The sequence below is a fragment of the Sorex araneus genome, chromosome 4 (assembly GCF_027595985.1).
Source record: "Sorex araneus isolate mSorAra2 chromosome 4, mSorAra2.pri, whole genome shotgun sequence".
NCBI lineage: Eukaryota > Metazoa > Chordata > Mammalia > Eulipotyphla > Soricidae > Sorex > Sorex araneus.
In genome coordinates, this window is record NC_073305.1 from 115,677,366 (window position 1) to 115,705,118 (window position 27,753).

A 27,753-nucleotide genomic window follows, 5' to 3' on the forward strand; every position below is an offset into this window, starting at 1 on the left:
ATGTAGACACCTAATATTGACCAAGCATCCAATACATGCCAATGTGGTTTTTATACTTATATATTTTTTTTTGAGCTTAGAGGAAGTATGTATTTAATAAAATAAAATATAATGTATTTTATGACCACACACAATGTGCCAGGCACTAGGGACATAGCAGTGACCGAAGCAGACATGTTCCATTCTAGAAGTCTCAAATATTAAACAATTCATCAAAGAAAGATGAGGTCTCATGAAATGAAGAAGTGATACTGCTGGAAAGAGTTGAATGGGGAAATCTCTTTGAGTTTGTTGGGAGGTCATGGAGCCCTCAGAAGGAACGTTTAAGATGTAACAGGAAATATACTTATATTTTTATATTGCCCGCACACCTGGCTGTCTTCCCTGGGGCCCCTCTGAGGGGATGGGCTCCAGCATCCCTCCCAGCCCCAAGCAGAGCTCCCGGTGGCCAAAGACCTCCTGAGCCTAGCCACAGCCATGCTCAAGGCCCCTCTCCACACGTCCGAATGAGCCTCACGCATGAAGGTACTGGCAGAGGAACCCAGGTTGGCCGTGTGCAAGGTGCTGTGCCCTACCCGCTGTGGCCCTACCCGCTATGCTATTGATTCAGCCCTTCACAGGCAATTTTGAAACTCAGATTCAGGTATTTCAGAAGCTACTGTAGAGTCTTGGCACATAATAGGTGCCTGATTTGTATTTGCTTTTTTAGTGAGTTTACATACACTGTTACCAAGGAGTCAGAGAGACAGAGAGAAGCTACTTTGCTGGGAAGACGGTGGAAGCAGCAGCAAAGGAAAAATTCTGACCAATGGCTCTGAGGTGATCCATCCCACCAACCACAGGGCATGTCCCATAGGAAAAGGGCATGGAGCAGTGAGTGTCACCGAGGCACACAGTAACGCCAGCACAGGAGCCTGGAGGAACAGATCTCAAACACGCTGCCTTGGCTCACATTGTTTTCATGTCCCCCATAGAAGATGAGGGCACTTTCATGCAGCTGACCCAGGTTCAGCTGTCCTTTAATCTTCATTTATTTTCGTGTTTCTGGTAGGAATCTATGCTGACTTTCTGAAAAGCATATATAAAGAATAAAACACCCATGGATCCACCAACACTGTAACTGAATACTTATTCCACTTACTATATTGTGTGTGTACATATTTAGTTTTATTATAACAAAGCAGCTTGTATACTTTCAATGTTTAAAACTGAGTACCTTTCCTGTGCAACAAAAAGAAAATTCAAAAATAAAACTGGAACAAGATTACAATAAAGCATGTCAATTCCAAATAAGATGGCACAAGTGTTGCCGATTCTCTCACTGTCTCTTGGGAAAGAGTTCTATTTTATTTAAAAACTTTTTTTTTTTTTGCTTTTTGGGTCACACCTGGCGATGCACAGGGGTTATTCCTGGCTCTGGAATTAGTCCTGGCGGTGCTCAGGGGACCAGATAGGATGCTGGGAATCAAACCCGGGTCGGCCACGTGCAAGGCAAACGCCCTACCCACTGTGCTATCGCTCCAGCCCTATTTTTAATTTTTAAAAGTTTTTTTTTTTAATTTTATAATTTTTATGTTATTTTATAAAGTAATTCACAATATTTGATGAGAATTTTATTTTAAAAGTGTCATCTTAGGGGCTGGAGCAATAGCACAGCGGGTAGGGCATTTGCCTTGCATACGGCCGATCCGGGTTCGAATCCCAGCATCCCATATGGTCCCCTGAGCACCGCCAGGAGTAATTCCTGAGTGTAGAACTAGGAGTAACCCCTGTGCATCGCCGAGTGTGACCCAAAAAGCAAAAAAAATTAAAAAAAGTGTCATCTTAAACTGCAAAGACATTCATTAAACATCACAATCCAACATGTCACAGGAGAGGCTATGATTCAAAAATGCCCCTTAACCCATCCAAACATTTCAAACATAATTTCCCATCCCCACCCCCTCCCCCCATTTATCTCCACTTTGGTTTTTGGCCTTTGAACTACATCTGGCTGTGCTCATGGTTTATTTCTGGCTCTGAGTACAGAGATCACTCCTGGCAGTGCTTGGGGGATCATAGGCGGTGCTCTGTATTGAACCTGGGTCAGCTGCATGAAAGTGCCTTACCTGCCATTTTATCTCTCTGATCCTCGCCTCCATAACGTTTAGTATTTTTAAGATATAAGATAATTACATCTGGAGCTGGAGCGATAGCACAGTGGGTAGGGTGTTTGCCTTGCACTCGGCAGACCTGGGTTGGATTCCCAGCATATGGTCCCCTGAGCACCGCCAGGGGTAATTCCTGAGTACAGAGCCAGGAGTAACCCCTGTGCATTGCCAGGTGTGACCCAAAAAGAAAAAAAGATAATTACATCCTTCTATACTAAAAAGAACACTAATAATTATCATTCCTGTCATTTAGAATTTTTACTGCAAATGCACATACCATATATTAGATTTATATAAATGATATCAAGAATATATGTATAATATTGCATTCTATTTTTTTCCACCTTTTCCACTATTTCTCTATTTACCTTGAGTTCACTCATTTTAATTCAGTATTGATATCATGAATAAACCAGAATGTATTCATCCATCTTTCAGAGATTATTTAAGGTGCTTTTCAAATTCCAAATTATGCTACAGTATACATTATAACTGTTTCTCATAACTCTGCTATAGATTTCTGGAATGTATCAGAAACATGTGAGTTGAAAATTTTCCAAAGTGGCCCAAACAGCTTATACTCTTCAAAACATACACAAGATTTCCTTTTCTCTTCTGCCTAACATCTTTTAATCTCTAACAGTATTTGTGTGTGTGTCTTTTTGGTTTGGGGCCACACCCACTGACTCTCAGGAGCTATTCCTGGCTCTGCACACAGGAATTATTCCTGGCAGTGCTAGGGGGGAGCATACAGGATGCCAGGGACTGAACCTGGGATGGCTGTGTGCAAGGTAAATGCCCGACCTGCTATAATATCTCTCTGGGCCCTGTGCTAGTATTGTTTGTTCGTTTGGGGATCACACCTGGCAGTGTTCAGGGGAGATTACTCCTAGCTCTGTGCTCAGGGATCGCTTCCAGCACCTCTCCAGCTCCACTCATGCCTGTCTTACACATACAACGTGACTGGTAGCCTAGTTATTGTTTTCATTCTAATTTACAAAATGACCGGTGAAGTACAAAGCTTTTCATGCTAACAGGTAATTTATTTTCATGTTAATACCTTGAAGTAGAATTTCTGGGTTAGAGGAAATTTTCTTTATGAAATGCAAAACAATTCTGCAAAGTGTACCATTTTATACACCCACCAGTAATAACCTTTGTCAGTACCTGATAGTCATTTATCTAGGTTCCATGCCAGACAATGTCTAGGGAGTGTGGTGAGGTTTCTTGGGAGTCACTCCAGACAGTGGCTCAAACTTGGGACAAATCCCGGCCTCTGAACCATCTCCTCAGCCCCTCTCACTCTCTTGAATTCTAGCCAATCAAGCGGAATTTCATTGGTTGGCTACGCATTTGCTCGGAAGGCTCTCCACAGCTGAGACACACCCCAAGCCCCTGGCAAGGGTTTTAATTTGTATTTCCCAAATGAAAATCAATCCTGAGCACCTTTTCATGTGCTACTCGGTCATTCCTAGATTCTTCTCTGTGAGTCTGCCTTTGGGGCCATTTGTTCTGGCGGCTTCACCAAATGGTGCCCCTGGGTCACTCCTGGGATGCCGGAGGGAACGGTGTGCTGGGGGTTGAACCTGAACCTCCTGCATGCAAAGCACGTGTCAATCAGTCTTTTGAATTCTTGCTACAGCCCAGTTTTGAGTTTTTGCTAGTCTTTTTATTACTGAGTTACAAAATTGATTAATTTTATTGATAAATTCCTTTGTCTTATTAGAATCTCTGCCTATCCTCAAGCCAAGAAGACATTCTCCTGTTTCCTTTTAAACACTTTAAGGGTTTTATTTATTTATTTATTTTGGGGGGGGGCACCCAGGGGTGCTTAGGGCTTATTTCTGGCTCTGAGCTCAGAGCTCACTCCTGGTGATCACATGGGGTGCTGGGGAGGGACCCTGGGTTGGGTACTGCAAGGCAAGTGCCCTACCTGCTGAACTCTCTCTCCAGTTCAGACACTTGACAGTTCTGAATAATGATCCAGTTCAAACTGATGTGAAGGATCCGCCATTAATCTTTTTTTCTACATGGTACCCAGGGGTTACCGCTCAGCTTGCTGAAAAGAATTTTCCTTTCTCCACAGGATTTGCTGCCCTTCTCAAGAAATTAATGAGGTCTAAGTGTGGATCACTTATGTGCTCCTGATTCTTCTACTGGTCCTCTTGTCTAACGCAGGCAAACAGCACACTGTCTTGGTTAAGGTATATTTTTAGTAAGTGTGAAGCCAAGTAATCTAAGTCTTTCAGCTTCAGTGATCTTTTTCAAGGTGAGTTTCACTATTCTAGATCCTTTGCATATCAGTATCTTATTACAACCCAATTTTCACTCTTTTTAAAAAGATCAGAAATGCCTTGATTTTATAGATTAATCAATTTGGGAGAAAACTGAAAACATTTTTTTTTTCCAGTTTTGGGGATAGAACCCAGGATTTCACACAATGCAAGGCATTTGCTCTCCCAGTAAGTCACAATTCAGTTCCTAATAATGGATCATTTTGCCTTTCTATTCGTGAATCTGGTATATTTATAAATCTACGTTTATCTATCTTACGTTAGCAATGTGACAGTTTTCAGTCACCAGGAAAAATTCTAGTGAAGTAAAACAAAGCAAGTGAGCAAGACAGAGAGAGCGAGCACCTCACAGAGTAAAAGGAGTTATACAAACCCTAAACTGGGATGCAGATGATTCCAGAGAGGAACTGCACCTTTAATTTTTAAAAAGGTTTTAGGGGCTGGAGTGATAGCACAGTGGATCGGGCGTTTGCTTTGCATGCGGCTGACCCAGGTTCGATTTCCAGCATTCCATATGGTCCCCTGAGCACCGCCAGGGATAATTCCTGAGTCCAGAGCCAGGAGTGACCCTGTGCATCACTGGGTATGGCCCAAAGAGCAAAAAAAAAAAAAAAAGTTTTAGAGTTTTAGAGTTGAATTTGTTTCGAAGTATTTTTTGATGCTAAGATACATGGAATGTTCAAACTCATCTTTATTTTTTTATTATCTAGAAATAGAATGTACATAAGCTAATCTTGTACCCCTGTTTTTCCTAAAACTCATTATTAGCTACTGTAATTCTGTTGCTATTAGTTTCTTAGTATATGTTTGGTTATTGAGCCATACCCAGCAGTGCTTAGGGGTTACTCCTGGCTCAGCATTCAGAAATTACTCCTGGGGGTGCTCTGGGAACCATACGAAATGCTGGCTGGAAAGCAAACCCGGATTGGCCTCATGCAAAGCAAGTGCCCTACCCACTGCAGTATCTCTCGGGCCCCTTCTTAGTATTTTTAATGCAAACTAACGTATCATCTAAGCATCAGAGCAGGTTTCATTTCTATTTTCTAACTTTTTTTGCCAGGTACCACATCTGTGTGGTGCTCTGGAACCTGGCAGGGCTGAGAGGACCACACCTGGTGCTGGGAATTCGAACCTTGGTCATGGGAGCAATCACATGCTAGGCAAATGCCTTCACCATTGAACTTTCTATACGGTCCCTATTTTTCAATCTTTTTTTCTTTTTGGGTCACACCCAGCGATGCTCAGGGGTCACTCCTGGCTCTGCACTCAGAAATTACCCCTGGCCGTGCTCAGGGGACCATATGGGATGCTGGGAATCGAACCCGGGTCAGCCGCATACAAGGTAAACGCCCTACCCGCTGTGCTATTGCTCCAGCCCTCATCTCTATTTTTCAATTTTTAATGTCTTTCCTTTTTCTTGCCTTGTTGCACTAGTTAGGACTTGTGATCAAATGCTGAATCGGAGTTGTAAGAACGGGCATCTTTTCTTACTGTAGGAGGAATGTACTCTTATTCTTAAGAGTAAGCACTATGCTATGAATTTTTTTGTTGTTGAGATTTGCCTTCTTAGGTTGATGAGGTCTCTTTTATGCCTAGTTTGCTGAGGTTTCTTATCAAAAATATTGCTGAGTCTACTGAGTGCTTTTTCTGCATTACTATCAAGACAAACAGTATCATATAAAGAATACTACTACTACCACACACACACACACACACACACACAGAGAATGTCAAGAAGATCCTGATTGTGCCCTACACTTGATGTTATGTATCAAAGGAGGAGAGCTGGAGAGAGACAGCTCAATGGGTCGAGCTTACGCTTTGCATGTGGCAGGCCTGGATTCGATCCCCAGTACTACATGAACCTGAGACACACACCCCACCCCCATCAAGCACAGAGCTGCGAGCAGTTTCTGAGCACTGCCAGATATGATGTGGCCTTCTCGCCCCTCTCCACATGGTAAAGTTATATTGATACTATTTTTTTTTATACTGGAACATTCTATGTAACATTTAAAAATCTTACTCTACTATATCATGAAAAGCAAATATATTGATTTTTTTTTTTCTGATTTGCATTTTACCAGCGAAACACAACCTTGGTGTTGGTGGTGACGGTGGCTTTCCTTCCTTCTAAAAATGGTGCTCAGGGGCAACCAGAACCATGTGCAACACGGGTCAAACTCAGGGTACCGAACGTGAAGCTTCTGGATAGCGTCAGACTGTTTTAACAGTTATCCCAATGACTAGTTTTCATTTGGGGAGTGGGGGATTTGGGCCACACACAGCAGTGCTAGGGGACCACGCAGTGCCAGAGGCTAGAAAGGGTTAGCCACATACAGGGCAAGTGCCACAACCCCTGTACTACCTCCTTAACCCCTGTACTACTCTCTCTCTAGCCTCCCATTAATTTTCTTTCTTTACTTTTTTGTTTGTTAATAGGCCACACCATGCGGTGCTCAGCAATCACTCCTAGTGGGGACTGGGGAATCAAACCTGGGTTAGCTACAAGCAAGTGAAGCACCCTACTTGCTGCATAATTGCTCTAGCCCTAGTTTCCTTTATAAGCATATTAAATGCAAAGTTAGTTTAACAAACATCTAGGTGTTATACTGCTAGTTTATAAGGCGCGTCCCCTTGTCTGTAAGAGACATTAGTTTAGGTTACAAGTGATTACTCTCATAACGCCATTTAGCAGCTACAGCTTAACTCTGCTTAACTCGAAGCCTGTGTTTTATCTGTAAAATGAGCTTAATAAAGAAAATACATTACCGGGTTATGAAAGTTGAGTCACATGATATATGTAAGCTTTTCATACAGTACCACATAGTGAGCACTCAACAAATGCTCATGATTATTTCACTGAAATACACGCCCCAGGTTTTTCTGTTCGGAGAGGCAATGCACCACAGTGCTCTCAGAGCTCACCACGCGGTGCTGCAGATGAAGCAAAGCCGGGGCAACCATGCCCAAAGCCTGCCTGCTAGCCCTCCGAGCCACCTCCCAGGCCCAAACCTTTACATTCTGATTTAACCCCCCAATGGCAGTACTTTAAAAATAAAAAAAAAAAGTGAAGTAACAGAAGTCAGAAATTTTAATAGTTTTTTTTTTTTTTTTTTTTTTTTTGCGTTTTGGGTCACACCCAGCGATGCTCAGGGGTTACTTCTGGCTTTGCACTCAGGAATTACTCCTGGCCGTGCTTGGAGGACCATATGGGATGCCGGGGATCGAACCCGGGTCGGCCGCATGCAAGGCAAACGCCCTACCCGCTGTGCTATCGCTCCGGCCCAAATTTTAATAGTTTTGATTACTGGTTATCTAGCTCAGAGGTTGTGTCATCCACAAACTGTGTTATATTATTTTGTTCTAGGACTGCACTCGGCAGTTGTCAGGAATGATTCTTGGCAGAGCTCTGGGAACCCTAAGCGGGGCTGGGGACTGGAACCTGGGTCCCGAGAGGCACAGCAAATGCCCTCACCTCTGGCCCTACAAATGGTATTTTATTTGGTCTGTCCAAAAAAACTGTTTTTTGCTTTGTTTTTGTCTTTTTGAGTCACACTTGGCGATGCTCAGGGGTTATTCCTGGCTCTGCATCAAGAATTACTCCTGGCAGTGCTAGGGGACCAAACGGGATGCCGGGGATCAAACCCAGGACAGACAAACGCCCTTCCCGCTGTACTATCACTCTGGCCCCATACAATGAAATGGAAAGACCAAATGAAACATTAAAAATGTGCTGAAACATGAAAATATTCAATAGTTTATACTTTTTATTAGGTTGGGTTTTTGGACCAGACCTAACAATACCCAGGGCCTACTCCTAACTCTTGGTCAGGGGTCTCCTCTGACAGTACTCAGAGTGGGGGAAGGGGCACATATGCACAGTGTTGAGGATTCAAACCAGGGTTGGGTGGGACAGCCTGCAAGGTTTACTTCCTGGTCTAGTTCTCCATCCCTGCCTCATAGATTTTTAGTGGGAATTTCATACAAATACTAACCCCACAGTTTGAAGCTGAGTCTACACACAATATACCAGCTTGTTCCTTCTTCTGAAACAAGATGTGGTAACAATTCAAGATATCTATGCAGCACTTATGGGGGGCTTAGTAGCAGCTGCTGTCTCCTGTAGAAGGCAGATGTTCTTTTCCAGTTGCTACACTTCACACCACCCTGTTATGCTTTATAACCCAACAACCCCAACCTCACTCACTATTACCTTCCTGGCTAGGCCTTGTGGCTACTCCTAGAATTGGAAATCCTTGTTTTGGGGGGTTGGGGGGTAGACAAACTGGTGCAGCTCGATGTCTATTCGGTATTTAAGTGGTTTGTTTGATTGTGGGTTTGTTTTTTTTCCCTAACCAAATTATAAATTTTACTTAATTCTTTTTTTCTCTGGGGGCAGGGACGCTAGCACCGCTTTCTCTGGCACCATGTTTTTTTTTTTTTCCTTTTTGGGTCACACCCGATGATGCACGGGGGTCACTCTTGGCTCTGTACTCAGGAATTACCCCTGGCAGCGCTCAGGGGACCATATGGGATGCTGGGAATCAAACCCAGGTTGGCCGCGTGCAAGGCAAACGCCTTACCCACTGTGCTATCGCTCCAGCCCCATGGCCCCATGTTTTGCTTCATCTTCTGCTTAATATATTGATAAAACAGGCTGAAACAAACTGTAAATCTAATTTTAAAAACGGGGGTGTGGAGGGGGTTAGCCACACCCTGTGGTGCTCAGGGGTTACTCCTGGAGGTGGTGGGGGACCACATGGAATGGTTCCAGGGTGGAACCAGGGTTGGCCATGAGCAAGGCACAAGCCCTACCCGCTGCACTACGTCTATGGCCCTTAATTCTCTTAAAATTTTTGAAGGAGGGGATGCACCCAGCAATGCTGGGGACCATGCGGTGCAGGGGTTTAAAGCCTGGCTCTCTGAGCTATCTTCTCGGGGGCCCTACAATTATCTTTCACGAATTTACTGTAATCTACTAATTCTCAGCCTTTAGTTGGGACACAAACAACTGCAGGGGGTCACCTTCTTAAAAGGTGGCATTTGCTGTTCAGAGGTGAATTACAAGGATGGGTCTAAGAAGATGTGTCGTTGTGAAGACCCCCAGATCCTTCATAAAAATTGAGGTTCCTTTCTTATTTTTTTTGGCTGGGTCCAAGAAGGCTCCTAACTGCATGACAGCAAGAGGCTGGAGAGGGCCAAAGAAACGCAAACGTCTACCCCTGGCTTCCACGCCAGGCGGCCTTCCTTGAATTCCAAGTTATGGCAACCAGGGCGGACGCGCGGAGGCTCGCGGGGTGGGGGTGGGGGTGGGGATGGGGGTGGGGTGGTGTCTCCCCTAACCGTTACACCCCGTTGCTCTTACCGCACGCGCAACTTTGAGAGGGGCAGCAGGGAAGTTGCCCTTTCTGTGCAGAGGTTTAAAACAAAAACCGGGGCGCTGAACGCCTGTGACCCCGCACCGCCACCTGTGAGTCGGCCCGGAGGCAGGAAAACGCATCGTCCACCCCCCGCTCCCCGATTCCTGAGCATCCGCGGGCCGGGACGCGCCCCCCACTCCGGCCACACAAAGGGGCGAGCGCGCTCGCGGCCCGGCCCGGGAGCGGCGACCCCCCGGCCCACCCCCGAGCCCGGCGCGAGGAGCGGCCGCACCCGCCGGGGCGCGGGAGGGCGGGGCGCAGGTCCCGCCCCGGAGGCCCGGGCAGCCCGCGGGGCTCGGCGCGACCACACCCCCCGCCCCGGGGACCCCAGGGCTCCCCCCTCCCGCCACCCCATCCCCGGTGCAGAGCGCGGGGCCCCGCAGCCCCGCAGCCCCGCGGCCGTTAGCGCGCCCCTCCCCCGCGCCCCCGGCCCGCCGCCGCTCACCGGGTGGCGTCCGCCACGTTCCGCACGAAGAGCGAGGTGTTGGGGGGCCTCGTGTAGCGCGACATGACGGTCCCTCGGCTCCCTGGGGCGCTGCCCGCCGCCGCAGCTCCGCCGGCCCCCGGCGCGACCCTCCCCGCGGCCCGCCTGCGCGCAGCCGCAGACCCGGGCGCCGAGGGGCGCTGTGCGCGGGGCCGGCGGCGCGGGGCGGGGCGCGCGGGGCGGGGCCGGGCCTGCGGGGGTCCCGGGCGCCGCGAGCCGGGGGGCCCGGGCGGGGCGGGGGCAGTGTGCGGTCCGCGGGAGGGGGGCGAGGGGCGCGGTCCCCAGCTGCGGAGGGGCGTGAGGCGTGGGGGCGGGGCGGGGGTCGGGGGAGAGGGGCACGGAGCTGCCGGGGCGGCGGGCGCTGCGGGCTGGGGCCGCTCGGGGGTCGCCGTTAACCCCGCGGGACTGCGCCGCAGCGGGCTGAGCGAGCGTCGGGGGTCTCCCCTGCAGCCCGCAGCCGCACACTCATGCCCCCCTGCCCAGCACCTGCCCCCCCCCCGCCACGTGTCTTCCTCCCTCCTCCCACCACCGCTTTTAACTGATTTCTCCTGAGCTCCAGGACCGATTCACAGGGGTTGGCATCTCTCCACTCCCCTCCCTTCCCCTCCCCTCCCCTCCTCTCCTCTCCTTCCTGTCTCTCCCTCCCTCTCTCTCCCTTCCTACCCCTAAAATGACTCTTCTCCCATGCCCCTGGTTGACTGACCCTGGTTGTTGTTATGTTGGGGGCCAGCCCCCTTGCTTCACTGATTTATATCCGATGCACCAGTGAATCCACAGGGTGATGATGGTCCTTTGCGTCCTCGGCTCCCTTGGGGCCATTGCTTCAAGTTCCAGCTCTTCCATCTCCAAAGTCACAGTGGCATCTTAACGACTGAGTACCATATTCCAGAGAGGAGTATGACAGCTTCTTTAGCTCAGCCCCTTTCGTTCCCGAGCTTCTATCAAGTCGTGGGGCTCAGTACTATCTGTGTGTAGGGGTTGGGGGTGTCTGAGCAGTGCTCTTAATTCATTAATCTTAGGGCCCAACTTTCGACTGGGAATTCATTCAGATTTTAATTTTGTATCTGCTAATGCGATGGGGGCCTGTTCTAGGTATGTGATATAGCAGGGAACCCACACAGGCCAAGTGCCGCCCCGCCCCCCCCTTGCACTTAAAAGAGTTTAGAGGCAGGTGCCTACACTATAAACCTGCCTTGGATAAACCTACTTGGATAAACTATAAACCTACTTGGATAAACCAAGACCACGTGAAGTACAGAAACCCAGGAAGAATTTGTGGCAGCAATTGAAAGGATCCCCTCCTCACCTCAAAATGTGGTCCTCCTGGGGTGGGAGCGTAAAGAACTGCGCAGGGATAGACTTCCTAGTGTCATGGCAGCTCTGATGGGTCAGGGAGGCCAAGTCTAGCACAGTGATGACAAATCAAGGTGTAAGCTATATCAATGCCAAGAGGTTTAGAGGAGAACTTTTGAGCGGGGTGGCAAGAGAGTAAGAGCTAGAGAGTCACTGAATTTTTCCCTGAAGGAGCCTTGGGGAGGAGCAGAGAAGTTGTCTCAATGGGATAACCCTTAGGCCAAGCACCAGGTTATCCCATTGAGACAACTTCTCTGCTCCTCCCCAAGGCTCCTTCAGGGAAAAATTCAGGTGCTTGGCCTAAGGGAAGCCCATGTTCCACCCCTGGCGTGGCCTGGTCATCCTGAGTATCGACAGGGAGGGAGCAATCTCTCGCCCAGAGTAGGCCCAAGCACCATAAGGTGTGCCCCTCCCCCACCCAAGCCAAACAAGGCCACCCAAAGTAGGCTGAGAGGGCCGGGGAAATAGCACATCAGGTAGGGCATTGACTTCCAGCACCACATATGGTCCCCGCAGCTCCACCAGGACTGATCTCTCTGAGCACCACTGGGTGTGCCCTACGCCCCCCCCCCCAACACACACAGGTCTTGGGAAAAGATGTGAAGAATGAAGAACAACATATACTAGAGCAGCATGCTCAAAGGCTCTGAGACAATAGAGGAAATGAAAGTAGGCAAACAAGAACAAAATAGAATAGAATGAGAACGTAAAACTTAAGAGCAGGCTGAGGTAACGACGGGAAGGTGTGAGACATCGACTCTTGGTTTGTTAGTCGTGTCATAACAAATCACCACAAACGCTGTGCTTTAAAACAACAACGACAATAATAGTAATCAATAAAAATAAATAAACAAACAAACAAATAAATAATTGTCTCACATTTCAGGAAGCCAGAAGCCTGTGATAAAGTTGTTTGGAGGGTCACACTTCCGAAGATGCTGAAGCATCTTTTCTTGCTCCTACCAGTCTCCAAACTGCGGGGATTTCTTTTTTTTCCCCCAATTTATTTATTTATTTATTTATTTATTTTTTAATTAGTGAGTCACCGTGGGGGTACAGTTACAAATTTACCCATCTTCATGCTGTGTTTCCCTCATACAATGTTTGAGAACCCATCCCTCCATCAGTGTCCATTCTCCACCACCAATGAACCCAGCTGGAGTGATAGCACAGTGGATAGGGCATTTGCCTTGCACATGGCCGACCCGGCTTCAATTCCTTTGTCCCTCTCGGAGAGCCCACAAGCTACCGAGAGTATCCCGCCCACATGGCAGAGCCTGGCAAGCTACCTGTGGCATATTCGATATACCTACAGTAACAAATCTCACAATGGAGATGTTACTGGTGCCTGCTCGAACAAATTAATGAACAATGGGACATATATGTATATATATATTGGGTAAAAAGTTCTTTAAAGAATCAAATTCAGAATGAAGTCACATGATAATGATATCATCTTAAAATTTGAACTCACCTCTCAGCAGGTGGTGCTAGCTTTTCATATAAGAACTGCCTGCTCTACCATAACCTTAAGGGAAAGATTAAGAGGGAAGTGGCAGGCCTGCCGCCAAGATGTGATCCTGGGGGCCGCACGTGTGTGCGGCCTCCCCGCAGCTGCATGAGTGTGACTCTAGATGCCAGCTAAATTTTTCGACATGGGCAGCTCCTCGAAGAATGTCTCTCGCCTGAGAACTAAGCCTCGGCCTCATGCCCGCCCAGGAGGGGAAAGGTATTTCTCTCTCTCGCCCCTTCCTTGCCGGGGGGTGAAGGGCTTGGTGACCGCCATATTATGACGACCACAGATGGGGTTTACAAGCTTGCAATGATCCAATACCTGGAAGAAATCTCCCTGGACTTAGTTGCTAAAGTACAGAAATCCAAAACCAAGAACTCATATCTCTTCACCACAGGTCTGACTCTAGTGTGGTACTCCTAACAATAATAGGTTTGTGTTGAAATATTGAATGTAACCAAACTAAATAGAAAGTAATGTGAAATTTATCAGTTACAAGGTGGAGGGAGGGTGGGGGGGGCGGGATGGGAGGTGTGCTGTGTTTTTGTGTGTGTGTGTGTGGTGGGATACAGGCACTGGCGAAGGGATGGTTGTTTCAGCATTGTATAACTGAGACTTAAGCCTGAAAGCATTGTAATTTTCCACATGGTGATTCAATAAATAAATAAATTAATTAATTAATTAATTTTAAAAAAAAGAGGGAAGTGGCAATTGAGCGCGGTGGGGGTGGGGGTTGGACCACAGCTGGCATTGTTCAGGAGTTACTCCGGATTCAGCAATCAGGGATCACTCCTCATGGGGCTCAGGGAACTGTTTGTGGTGCCAGGGTCAGCGCCTGGGTCAGCAGCATGCAAGGCAAGGTGAGTGACCTCCCTGTTTATTATCTCTGGGAAGAGGCAGTTTTGTTATTGTTTTGGACCAAATCCAGTGGTTGTCTGGGTAACTCCTAGTACAGAGGGGGTTGTGCTGGGATTACTCTGAGGAGTGCTAGGCAGAGTGTAGGAGCTGTGGACAGGACCCAGCCTCCCACCGTGTCAAGCACGCCTCCCAGCCTTTAGAGCACTCTTCCCAGCCCCGTACTGAGTGTGCCGTAAAGTGCCCCTGTTTGTCTTGAACTTTGACTAATAAGGCGTCATCCTACATAATCTAGTCTGAGAATCTATCACCATGTTCTCTTCTGAATTACATTTCTCCCATGGTATTTGTAAGAAGTAATAGAAAAGATCACTTATTTCATAATAGATAGTTAGCCCTTTCAAAAAGTCAGATTTGAGAAGGCTTGTCATTTTTAACCCACCATTTTGACCTATATACTTCCCCACAATAAGACTGGACCTAAAAAATGTTGGAGGTTGACTTTCTCACTAAATTAATTTGACAAATCTTTAATGGGGGCATGTTAATTGTTAAGCCTAATTCTAGCAACTGGAAGTGAAAATAAAGTGATGCTCCCTAATTCTGAAGGACCTTGCTCAGTGCTTCCTTTTTTTGTTTGTTTGCTTGCTTTTTGGGTCACACCCAGCGATGCTCAGGAGTTACTCCTGGTTCTGCACTCAGGAATTACTCCTGGTGGTGCTTGGAGGACCATATGGGATGCTGGGGCTCGAACCCAGGTCGGCCATGTGCAAGGCAAACACCTTACCCACTGTACTACTGCTCTGATCCCCTCTCAGTGCTTCTTTTTTTTTTTCTCTCTTTTTGGGTCACACCTGATGATGCACAGGGGTTGCTCCTGGCTCTGCACTCAGGAATTACTTCTGGTGGTGCTCAGGGGACCATATGGATGCTGGGAATCAAACCGGAGTCGGCCGCGTGCAAGGCAAATGCTCTACCTGCTGTGCTATTGCTCCAGCATCTCAGTGCTTCTTATACTAAGTATTTTCATATATTCTGTGAGATTTTGTTTGTTTGCTTTTGGCCACAATTGATGGTGCTCAGAGGACGATGTGTTGCTGAGGACTGAAACAAGATCCCCTACATGCAAAACATTGACAGGGTGAGACAGCCCATTCAGCTGTCTCGATTCCATTTCTACTTTTTTTGGAGGGGAGGGAGGGTCCCACTGGGCAGTGCTGAGAGGCATTCCTGGTTCCTGGTGAGCTCAGGTGACTCAGGGATGCTAAGGATCAAACCCACGTTAGCCCCTTGCAAGGCAAAAGCCCTACTCGCTATACTATCGTTCCGTCCCATCTCTCTTCATTCCTGTTATTGAGACTTTTTTCCTTAATAAAGTAATTCTTTGCCATAATATCTTTACTGTGTTTCTTTAAAGCAGTTCACTTTTCACATGGGAAAGATGACTTCTTTCATAAGGGGCAATTGTCAGAAAGGTTCGCTCAGGGATCCCCCCTGGAGGGCTAGGGGATGGGTATATGGGGAGACGGGGATTGAACCAGGATCTGCTATGTGAGGGAAGAGTTCTATACACTGTTATCTCTCTAACCAGGGAATGAGAACTATTTTAACACTGCTGCTAAATATCCTACATTTGGAGAGACATTCTAAATAGACACATGTTTGTGTAAATTATTACTATAAAGTTTCATTAGTGCTATATAAAGATGTTTTAGAGTACTATGAAGGGCATGGAAATGAATTATCTGACAATTAAAGAGGATATGCATTATTTTAGAGAAAATTGTTGTTTGGGTTATTTAGGGATGTATATAAATTCACTGAGGAATTTAAAAAAAACCCAAACATTTCAGAGAAAGTAATCTAGATGAGTGAAACGCCAGTTTGTGGTGGATGTAGTATGGTACGCTGAACCACTGGGGAAAGAGGGTGAATGCTAAAAAGGTTGGAATGGAGATTAGGAACTCAATATTGAGAGGCTTTAGATGAATACCATGCCAAGGAGCTTCGGTTTGATTCACTTGATATTGGGATTCGAGCTGAAACTTAAAGTAGAGAATTAGGAAGAACAAGTCTGTGTTTAATAAGGCGTATACTGACAGACATGTGAAGGATGAATTGGAAGCAGTAGTGAAGTGGAGATTGGCATAAGAAGGTTAGTTAAAGCCATTTATGAATAATGGATTTTCTCTTTAAGAAAAAAAAATTGGTAGGGGGGTGTAGAAGATAGTACATAGGTTAAGGCATTTGCCTTGCCTGTGCTTGCAGCTGCAACAGTGGTTCAAATCCTGGCACCACATATGGTCCCCTGAGCACCACTAGATGGGGCCTTTGAGCATCACTGGATCTGCCTCCCACCTGACCAAAATTTCTTGCTGGAAAATAGTACAGGGATAAGGCATTTGCCTTGCACACAACTAATCCTGGCTCAATCCTTGGGACTACATATGGTTCCATGAATATTGCTGTATTGAGCATTTCCGGGTGTAGCCTAAACCAATTTTGGACTTCTGTCCTCTGGAGCTCTGAGAAAGTAAGTTTCTGTCATTCAAGCTACCAAACATCTGCTACTCTCCTACAGTACCCTGAGCAGGTGGGTATTGTAGATACGTGCACAACATAGAGATAAAGGACTGTGCCGTCCATAAAATTCTAAATTTGCAGATTGGCAAGGTCTAATGTGGTGCATGACAATAAGATTTCATCTGGGGAAGCATCAAAACATCGCCGTTGTGCAGAGAAGATCTTTTCAGTTAAAACATTACCCCGAAGTAATTTAGTGGTGGTGATGCCACTGCTTGCTTCCGCTAGTCACTAAATTACAGAGGCTAGCAATCTCTAAAACTGCTGGAAGGCTCTTCACTATCACCAAGGTCTGGAAACAACCCAAGTGTCCAAGAACAGAGGAGTGAGTAAAGAAACGGACATATAGACACAATGCATTACTACTCAGTAGTAAGGAAAGATGAAAGTGTGTACTTGGCTGTTCCTTGGATGGGTCTGGAGAGTATCAGGCTGAGTGAAGTCAGTGAGAGGGAGAGGCACAGAGTAGATTGAGCTCTGTCATAAATGGAGTTTAAGGAAACACAGTAAGGGAATAACAAATGGCTCATAGTAGAATCTGCCTACTGAACTGAGTCTGCCCAGGGGTAGGTTGGGGGATGTGGGAGGGGATCTTGAGACATTGCTGGAGGGATATGGACACTCTGGTGGTGTTGGGTGTGGTGTTGGAACATTCTATGCATGAAACTTTCTTATTAACAGTATTTCAATCATGATGCCCTAAATTAAAAATGGAAATGAATAAAAAATGCTGAAAAGAAGAGGGTGTATTCATTTTTAGCATTTTCTTTGAAAGTGGATAAGCCTAGACATTTGTTAAGTGGTGTGGGGGGGAGCTTTTCCTGGGTTAAGGCAGCCAGAGGACATATTGAAAGGCCAAAGTGCTCTCAAGGGTAGACTGGGGGCTTCAGCCCAGAACTTGGAGCATCCTTTGCTGAGCAGTTGATGCCAGGGCCACTGAGGGAGACCAGAGGAGACACACACTGCTGCCCGCTGTGTGGATTGAGCTGGTTCCTTTGCTTTCCTCTCTCCCAACTTGAAACAAAGTGATTAAACTTAAGAATTAGGGGCCAGAGTGATAGTACAGTGGGTAGGGTGCTTGCCTTGCACGCGGCCGACCTGGGTTCGATTCCCGGCATCCCATATGGTCCCCCAAGCACTACCAGGAGTAATTTCTGAGTGCAGAGCCAGGAATAACCACTGAGCATCGCTGGGTGTGACCCCCCCAAAAAAAAGAGTAGGTCAGGGAAATAGCTCAAAGGGCTGTTATGTGTTCTGCATGTGGGAGGTCCAGGTTTGATTCCAAATGCTGTATGTTCCTCTGAGCATACCTAGGAGTGACCCCTAAGCAGTACATTGAAGTAGCACCACCAGGTGCAGCTCCAAACAAGCAAAGAATTCCCATCTTCTTTTACCACGAGTACATGCACGCAGAGGAACTGACTTGGCCTACTACAGTCAGCGGGAGGCTGAGATTCACTTGAAAGAGCCCCTTTCAGACAAGTCAGGCAGAACTAAGGCCGGCCAGAGGCAGCAGGAATAGGTGATGGACAGGAGGACAGAGATAAGGCAGCTGTCAGAGAAAGCTTTTGTGGGGAAAGAGAAATGGGAAAATGTTCTAAAGAAAATTTTGCAGCCAGGGTAGCACATAAGACTGTTTGTTTATAAATTCCACCATCTCTTTGCTTTGTTATTAGTGGACATAATACTCCTTTCATCTCTCTGCAAAGCAATGGTCAAGTCTCTGATAATCACCAATGTTGTTGGCTGGAACTTAATGCCAGGGAGATAGCTCAATGACCTGGATGCACTTTGAGACCTGGGTCTCCTTCCTAATACTATTGCAAGGTCTCCCGAGTACCGCCAGGAGCCACCCAAAGCACAGCGCTGGGAGAGCCCCCAGAACTACCAGAAATGTCCCTGAACTAAAACAGAAGTCTGGTTTAAGGAAGAAAATGGAGCAAATGGAGGAGAAGCAGAAGAGGCACAGCCACAGATACTTTGTTCTGCACATTCAGCTCCTGAGTGTGTGCTGTGCATGCACAGAAGGGGGGCAGCAGGGGGGTTGGGAAGCACATGCCCTAAATATTATAGGAATTACTCCGATTACTCCAAAGCAATAGTGATCGATTAGGTCATAAATTAGTCATATTATTTCTATTATATACATATACATGTATATATATGATGTTGCAGGACCAGAGAGATGTAGGGAACTTGGCCTTATATGTGGTTTAACCCGGCTTCATCCTTGGTACCATGGATGGTCCCCAGCCAGGCGTAAGCTCTGAATCTCAGGGTGTGCACCTCACACACAAAGGTGACAACGGTAGCCTTGGGGAGATCTTTATCCTGAACTGGATATCGTCCATAGCTGAGTCTATTGTCTTCATTTCCCGTTACATAAAGGCCAGAGGATGTTACATGAACAACTAGACATACAGCTTAGACAAAGACAAACTATAACTGGCTACCACAACCGCTGACATTACACATTCTGAAACCAGCCAGGATATTCTGAGGGGCCACAGGTGAAAGTCATGTACAAGGGGGAATGCGAAGCTTGGGGTTCAGCATCAGACAGTGAGGCCAGAGAAAGGAAACAAGTTCAGAAGGAGGCAACAGTCAGAAAAAAAGATTGAGAAAACTTACTTAAGCTAATTTAAATTATCCTTAGAGTCGATCAATTTCCCAAGCCCTCTAACTTGCACAATACTATGGGATAAGTATGCATAATTATTTGAAGATTCTGGTGTTTTTGAGATACTTAAAAGAATTACTCTCCAGAACTTTTTCTTACAAAGACACTTAAAACACTTTATTAAAGTATAATTGACTTTAAAAGGTGTATATATTTAATGTCTACAAATTGACTTGACTTTGTAGCTAAACCTCCACTCCCACAATCTGTTCCATAGATATATCTATTACCTTCAAAAGTTTCTCCCTGTCCTCCTTTTTCTCATTTCTCTCTTTCTTCTTCCTTCTTCTTTCCCACTCCTTCCCTTCCCCAGCCCCAGTCTCCTTCCCCTCTTCTTTCTCCTTCTTCATCTCATTTAACAAGATCTCCTCTTTAAGGAATTTAGTTTTGTTTTGATTTAGGGGCTACACCAGGTGCACTTCAGGGCTTATCCGTGGCTCTGCACCCAGGGATCACTCCTGGTGGGGCTCAGGGGAAAACACTGGATGCTGAGGATCAAACCTGGGGGATCCCTGTTCTATTGTTCTGGCCCATCTTTGACAACTTTTAAAAAACAAATTTAATACATTTCTTTTCTCTTCCTCCTCCTCCTTTTTTTGCAGCAGCAGTCACATACAAGGCAACTGTCTTATCCTCGTACTATCTCTCCTGCCTCGTTTCTTTCTTTAAAAATTTTTTTTTGAGGTGGACTTTGGGCCATGCCAAGCAGCGCTCAGGGACTGCTACTGGCTCAATCCTCAGGGGTCATTCTCAGTGGTGCTTGCAGGAACATGCAATGTCAGGGATCAAACCAGGGTTGGCCACACACAAGACAATTAGTTAACCTCTGCACTATCCTTCTCGTCCCTCTTAGAAAATTTCTCTCTTCCTTCCTTCCTTCCTTCCTTCCTTCCTTCCTTCCTTCCTTCCTTCCTTCCTTCCTTCCTTCCTTCCTTCCTTCCTTCCTTCCTTCCTTCCTTCCTTTCTTCCTTCCCTCCTCCTCCTCCTCCTCCTCCTCCTCCTCCTCCTCCTCCTCCTCCTCCTCCTCCTCCTCCTCCTCCTCCTCCTCCTTCTTCTTCTTCTTCTTCTTCTTCTTCTTCTTCTTCTTCTTCTTCTTCTTCTTTCTTTCTTTCTTTCTTTCTCTTTCTCTTTCTCTTTTTCCTTCTTCCTTCATAGTAAAACAGAAGAATGTAATAAACAGAAGAGTAAAGGCACTTTATGCCAAGAAAGTCCTTTGGGAACATTGTAATTGTGTTTTCTTGACAAGTTACTCACTCCCTGGACAGTTTAACTCTCCTTTGGGTCTAATCATTATGCACAAATAGATTGTGGGAAATGCATTTTCCTTAGTGCCACTGCTGGTGTTCTCAATTGTAGCATCTATCTTCACTCAACACTTCTAACACACATGCAGAAATTTGCCCTTTAAGCTCCCTTTGCTCCTATTTTGTTTAATGACTTTACCAACCACCTAGCTGTCCAATCTAGAAACCTCTGCCATTCTTCCTCCTCACATTGCAGTTCTCTCACAAATGCAGATATTCAATCAGGTACGAAGTCAGCTCTCTTCTGTCTGAAATGGTTCTGAAATCTTGAGACTTTGCAGGAACCTTTTCATTTGGCTCAGACCAAAGACTCTTGTTTGCAGTCAATCTTCTACATAGTCATCAATCATTCTTCTATAACAAAAATCTGTTCATATCTCTACCCTGCTTGTCTGAAATTTTATTTCCATCACAAGGTGTACAGTTCCTCTATGTCCTATCAACCCAATTAAAATGCACTTTGTGGGGGCCATTTGCAGTGACATAAATGGATCGTGAGGATATTATGCTAAGTGAAATAAGTCAGAGAAAGACAAAAACCATGATATCTCTATAATATGTGGGATAATGAAAAAAAAAGTGTATGAATGACCATACTCAGAGATGGCATAAAAAAGGAGGGGGGGCTCCTTTCTGCTAACCTGTTGGCTCACTGCTTTACAGTCTGATTTTCCATCACCTGAGCCCAGAAGTGATTTCTGTTTGTTTGTTTGTTTGTGGGCCCCATCCAGCAGGGCTCAGTGGTTTCTCCTGGATCTGCACCCAGTCCCCTGATGGACTTGGGGAACCATATGCAGTGCTGGAGATTAAACTCAGGTCAGCCAAATGTAAAGCAAGCTTCTTCCCCACTGTACTATTTTACCAGCCCTAATGAAATGATTTATTTCCCCCCTTTTTAAAAAAATTGAATCACCATGAGATACAGTTTTAAAGCTTTCATGATTGAATTTCAATCATGCAATGATCAAACACCCATCCCTCTACCAGTATACATTTTCCACCACGAATGTCCCCAGTATCCTTCCCCCCACTCTCACCCCGCCCCATCCCTTCCTTTATGGCAGGTACTTTCCTTATTACTCTCTCTATTTTGGGGCATTATGGTTTGCAGTGGCTGGAACAATAGCACTGCTGTAGGGCATTCACCTTACATGTGGCCTACCCGAGTTCGATTCCTCCGCCCCTCTCAGAGAGCCTGGAAAACTACCGAGAGTATCTCGCCTGCACGGCAGAGCCTGGCAAGCTACCCGTGGTGTATTTGATATGCCAAAAATAGTAACAAGTCTCAAAAATGAGATGTTACTGGTGCCCGCTCGAGAAAATCAATGAGCAACGGGATGGTTTGCAGTACAGGTACTGAGAGGCCATCATGTTTGGTTCTTTTTCTTCTTTCAGCACACATCTGCCATCCCTATCAATTTCTCCAACTATCACTACTTAGTGATCCCTTCTCCATCCTAACTGCCTTATCCCCCAGCACACGATGCAGGCTTCCAACCGTGGAGCAATCTTTTTTTCTAGCGCTTGTCTCTACTGTCCTTGGGTGTTAGCTTCATATTATGTTATTTTATGTTCAACAAATGAGTGCAGTCATTCTATGTCTATCCCTCTCTTTCTGATTCAAGAAATGATTTCTTGGAAGAGATTCTTCTGGACCTGCACAATCCTGAGTCAATGGAGCAACCTGAAGGGGGGGCTGGTGAGCCCCGCAACCAACCAAAAGATCCCTGGCAGCTGAAAACCTCCGCACTCCGCAATTGCTGCCATGCTTCCAGCTGGACTCCACTGTTCTGACAAGCCTCATCCAGAAATTAATCTGTTTAAAAACTCAGATATGCAGGTTTTGTAACTGAATCTCCACGCTTTCACAGAGTTGAATGGGCTACCTCCCCCATTTCCCTATACTTCCGGAAGACCTCGCAGTCATGTACCCCCCAAAGCTGTCACCTAGTTAAAAATTTAACTCCAGTTGTATCACCCCTTTAAAAATTTTGGACTTCCTGGAGTACATGGCCATGTTCACGGCCGGCCAACATCCCAAACTCTACGTACTGATAAACCAGGAGTCACACCAGATTTGATGGGATATAATGTATAAGGCAATTAATCAAGATTAATAAAATATAAACACAGAAGGCTTAACCTGTAACAACATCTTATTAATCTCTTATAAAAAGGCTTAAAGCTCCATGGTGAGGTATAACAATCTCACTTTCTTCTAAGAAAACATTTTTTGATCATTCTTTTAGCAAATTATTTATACAAGCAATATGTAGCACTGTAGCACTGTAGTCCATTGTTCATTGATTTGTTCGAGCGGGCACCAGTAGCGTCTCCATTGTGAGACTTGTTACTGTTTTTGGCATATTCAATATGCCATAGGTAGCTTGCCAGGCTCTGCCATATGGGCAGGATATCGGCCACATGCAAGGCAAACACCCTACCCACTGTGCTATTGCTCCAGTCAGCTACTGAGAGTATCCCACAGCTACTGAGAGTATCCTGCCTGTACGGTAGAGCCTGGCAAGCTCCCCGTGGCGTATTCGATTTGCCAAAAACAATAACAAGTCTCACAATGGAGACGTTACTGGTGCCCGCTTCAGCAAATCAATGAACAACGGGACGACAGTGCTACAGTGCTACTCCATCCCTTGTCATCCTAACATACAAGCAATATAAAATAATTTATTGAGGGCCTGCTATGGGGGCAGGTTTAAGGGATGGTTGGGAAATTGGAAATAATGGTGGTGGGAAGGTACAATGGTGATGGAATGGTATTGGAATATTGAATGTCTGTAAAAAATCATCATTGAACAACTCTGTAAACCACACTGTTTATTCCAAGTGTAAGGAGAAAATAAAATTTAAATTAATGAAGAGAATTTTTTTAAAAAATAAGTGATTTCTTGATCCACTATTTAGTTCAAAATGATTTCAGTTAGAAAGCTCTCTAGGCTAGCACCACTCTCCGCCCAGATGTGATCCGAGCAGCCGCACATGTGTGGCCCCTCCGTTGCTGAATACCCATGATCCCAGAGGCCATCTAACTACATTCGGCACCGGCAGCTTCTTGCAGAAATGTCTCCAGACTGTGAACTAAGCCATGGCCCCATGCCGCCCCAGGAGGGGAAAGGTTTTTCTCTCTCAGCTTTTCCTTTCAGGGTGTGTGTGTGTGGGGGGGGGGGAGACTGCCATCTTATAAGACCCACTAAACAGAGGTATGAGCTTGCAGTGATGCAGTTTTTGGCAGAAGTTTCCCTGGACTTAGTTACTAAAATACAGAAATCCAAAACTGCATATTTCTTCATTCTCAGCAAGGGAAAACAAATTATCAAATGCTGCCTTTTCAGCAGGTTCGATTTTGGGGGGGGGAAATTCCAAATATGTTGAAATATTGAATGTAATCAAAGAAAAGATAAAGTAAAGTGAAAATTATCAGCTACACAGGTGGGGGGTGGGGGGTGGGAGGTATACTGGGGTTCTTGGTGGTGGAACATGGACACTGGTGAAGAGATGGGTGTTTGAGCACTGTATGACTGAGACTTAAGCCTGAAATCTTTGTCACTTTTCACATGGTGATTCTATAAAAAATTTAAAAAAAAAAAAAAGGAAGCTCTCTAGGCTAAAAGGATTTGGGTGGTGGTGTAGAGATGGGGATGCTGTGAGAATCCTATAGTCCCGAGCTGCTTTCTGTTTTTCCCACTCTGCCTGCTGCTAGTGGGAGCTGCAGTCAGGCAGTGGTCAGGATTGAGTTCTGGAAAAAATTGTTTTGGTTCTACATAGCATAAAAATGAGAAGATAGTAGGCTGGTACATATTCCAAAAATATGTATTTTTGGTGACATTTCAGTGTGTGTTTGGACTATACCCCTGGGTGCTCAATTCCAGTTTTGTGCACATAGATCACCCCTGGCAGTGCTAGGGGACTTGGGGTGCCAGGGGTCAAACATGGGCCTCCTGCATGCAAAGTGTGTGCTCAGCTCTTCAAGCTACCTCTTCAACTCCATTTCTCTGTTCTTAAAGATTTTAAATTGGGGGGCCAGAGCGATAGTACAGTGGTAAGGCGTTTGCCTTGCATATGGCCAACTCAGGTTCAATCCCCGGCATCCCATATGGTCCCTCAGGCACTGCCAGGAGTAATTCCTGAGTGCAGAGTCAGGAGTGATCTGATCCTGATCATCGCTAGATGTTACCCAAAAAGCAAAAAAAATTTTTTTTAATTTAAAAATTAATAAAAATATAAGGACTGGAGCAATGGCACAGCAGGTAGGGCATTTGCTTTGCACGCGGCTGACCCGGGTTCATTTTCTCCATCCCTCTCAGAGAGCCCAGCAAGCTTGAGAATATCCTGCCCGCATAGCAGAGCTTGGCAAGCTACCCGTGGCGTATTCGATACGCCCAAAACAATAACAAATCTCACAATGGAGACATTACTGGCGTCCACTTGAGCAAAATCGATGAACAACAGGATGACAGTGCTACAGTGCTAATAGAAACTTAAACAAAATTTAATATGAATATTGCTTATATATAAAAAGATGTAGTCTTTCTATAAAGGAAATTATTTTAGAATACTATATTCCTTTTCCTCAGCACTTTTATATGCCTTTGTGATACCCTTAACTTAATTTTATTTTCTTTTTTTTGAGAACTCCCCACCCACCCCCTCAATCCCCTGAACTTGATCGATACCCTTAATTAATTTTTTTTTTGGCATTTTTGGGTCACACCTGGCGAAACTCAGGGGTTATTCCTGACTTTAAAATCAGGAATTACTCCTGACAGTGCTTGAGGAACCTTACTGGATGCTGGAGATCGAACCCTGGTGAGCCTGTGCAAGGCAAATGCCTTGTGCAAGGCAAATGCCTTCCCTGCTGTACTATCGCTCCAGCTGCTGATTCCCTTAATTTTTTTTAATTTAGTTTTTATTACATGTTTTTTTGGGGGGTCCCTGCATGACCTTGTTCAAGGACTACTTCGAGTTCATTGTTCGGCAGGAATCACTCCTGAAGGTGCTTGGGGGACCATGTGGTGCTGGGGATCAAACACGGGCCATCTTCATGCACAGTTATCTCTCTTGACCCTTATTTCATTTCTTTTTCTGTGTTCTCAACTTATCCCCTCTCCTCATTTGGATCATTCTTTGTAACACTGTATTGGAGATTTAATTTTATCCTGTTTAAAAGAATATGCATCGTAACAAAATCTGGTGCCTTGCCAGAAAGAGCTCTAAATCTGAAGCTCACAATCAAATTCAGTAGCTTTGCACAACTGGCTAGTATTTCATGACGTTTCTTTCCCAGGATAAAAGAAAGCCTTGAAAACCAATAGTCACAAAAGGAAAAAGAGAGAGAGAGAGAGAGAGAGAGAGAGACAGAGAGAGAGAGAGAGAGAGAGAGAAAGAGAGAGAGAGAGTGGAGGGGAGGGAGAGGGAGAGGAAGAAAGAGAGAGGGAGAGAGAGGGAGAGGAAGAAAGAGAAGAGGGAGGGACAGGGGGGAGAGAGAGAGGGAGAGAGGGAGGGAGAGGGAGAGAGAGATAGCAAGCGAGTGCAAAAAGGAAAGTGTCTCCCATAGAGGGAGGCTAGGAGGGAGGCTAAGGAGGGGTAGGGGGTGGGGTATTTGGGGATGGTGGGAGGGACATAGGTGGTGGGAAATGTACACTGGTGGAGAGATGGGTACTGGATCATTGTATGGCTGAAACCCAATTTTGAACAGCTATGTAATGGTCTATCTCACAAATATTCAATTAAAAAAATTTTTGAAGTAATGTGGAGCTCATGTCCACTTCAACCTGCTTAATCAGAGACTGAATAAATAACAGCACTCCTACATTAACAAAATTTAAAAAAAGAAAGCAATCTTTGAATTATTCTTTGCGTATTCACAAAATAAGTTTCGACTGCCTACTGCTCTCTCACTGTTTTTGTTCGGTGGTCTGGGGCTGCTTCCCTCACCCTGGAGGGCTGATGGCAATGGGCAGATGATGGAAGAAACGATGGCCAAACTGGTTGGTGATCAGCTGCAGTTTATTCTAATCTCATCTCCCTCTGCCTCCTTCCAGTCTCACCCACTCCCATACTCCTCCTCTCCGTGCCCACTCTTACAGCCTTAGTTATATCCCAAAATCATGAGGGACTGAGGTTGCAATTACACACAGGTGTGGTTATATGGTCAACAAATGTAAAGTCCTTCCCTCAGGGGAAGCCTCTTCTAGGACAAATTCTCATCCAGCAAGGGTGAAATGCCACCTAGGGGTGTGTTTCTCCTTTCCTTAGTGCAACAACCATTTAAACATTTATCTTAATTCTACTTCTTAATAATATTACTCATTTTGTATGAACACAGTAAGAGATATATTAATTTTTTAGGGGACCTCTCCTGGGGACATCTCGCTATAGATCCCAGACAACAGTGTTCAGGCCAGATAGTCCTTCCTAATCCCAGCTGGGTCCTTGTCCAATTGTTTCTCTTTGGATCATGACAGAATTTGTCCATGACTGTGCTCTTAACTTATAGTTAAGTATTATGGCATTTGGCCTGTCCTGTTTCGATGCCAGGGTAGTTCACAGCTTGCCCTGGGTCCATCCAGTCCCTTTGTTGGGCCCCCGCTTTGGGGGTGTTAGGAAGTAAGGGCAATTGAAGCTTAGGTCGAGTATATATGACAGATGCCCAGGAGTGAATATTATTCAGAGTCAATTAACTTGCAAGTTACAAAAGCAGAGCATTAACTGTCTTCCTGTGTCTATACAAAAAGGACATTGCTCTGAAGTAAACTATGCAAAGGACATAAGGGAAGGAGAAAAGCAATATTTCACTTATAAATACAAAATCCTATAAAACCAAGCTCCTGGAAGAGAGGGACGCAGAGAGTCTCTTACCCCTGCGCCTGGCTGTTTTCCCCGGGGCCCACTGGAGGGGATGGGTTTCAGTTTCCCTCCCTGCCCGGAGCAGAGCTCCCACAGCTGAAGACCTCCGGAGCCTAACCACAGCCATGCTCAAGGCCCCTCTTCAAACATTCGCACGAGCCTCACGCATGAAGGTACCAGCAGAGGAACCCAGGTGTGTGGGACCCAGGGTTGAGACCTCCAAGCCTGCTCCTCTGCCCAGATTTTCCAA

The 27,753-nt window shown here is 45.8% G+C and overlaps 1 protein-coding gene across 3 annotated transcripts in view; it reads right to left on the reverse strand.

Moving 5' to 3' along the window:
* SRSF12 (serine and arginine rich splicing factor 12) overlaps positions 1–10,474 on the reverse strand; it is a 34,006-nt gene extending 23,532 nt beyond the window's left edge. For 2 of the 3 annotated variants that reach the window (XM_055134248.1, XM_055134247.1), the window contains exon 1: positions 10,313–10,474. In XM_055134248.1, the coding sequence (XP_054990223.1) occupies positions 10,313–10,377 (65 nt within the window). In that variant the 5' untranslated portion in view covers positions 10,378–10,474. The remainder of the gene's footprint in view (positions 1–10,312) is intronic. The other variant, XM_055134249.1, reaches the window with a different exon arrangement.
* Positions 10,475–27,753: the final 17,279 nt, after the last annotated feature.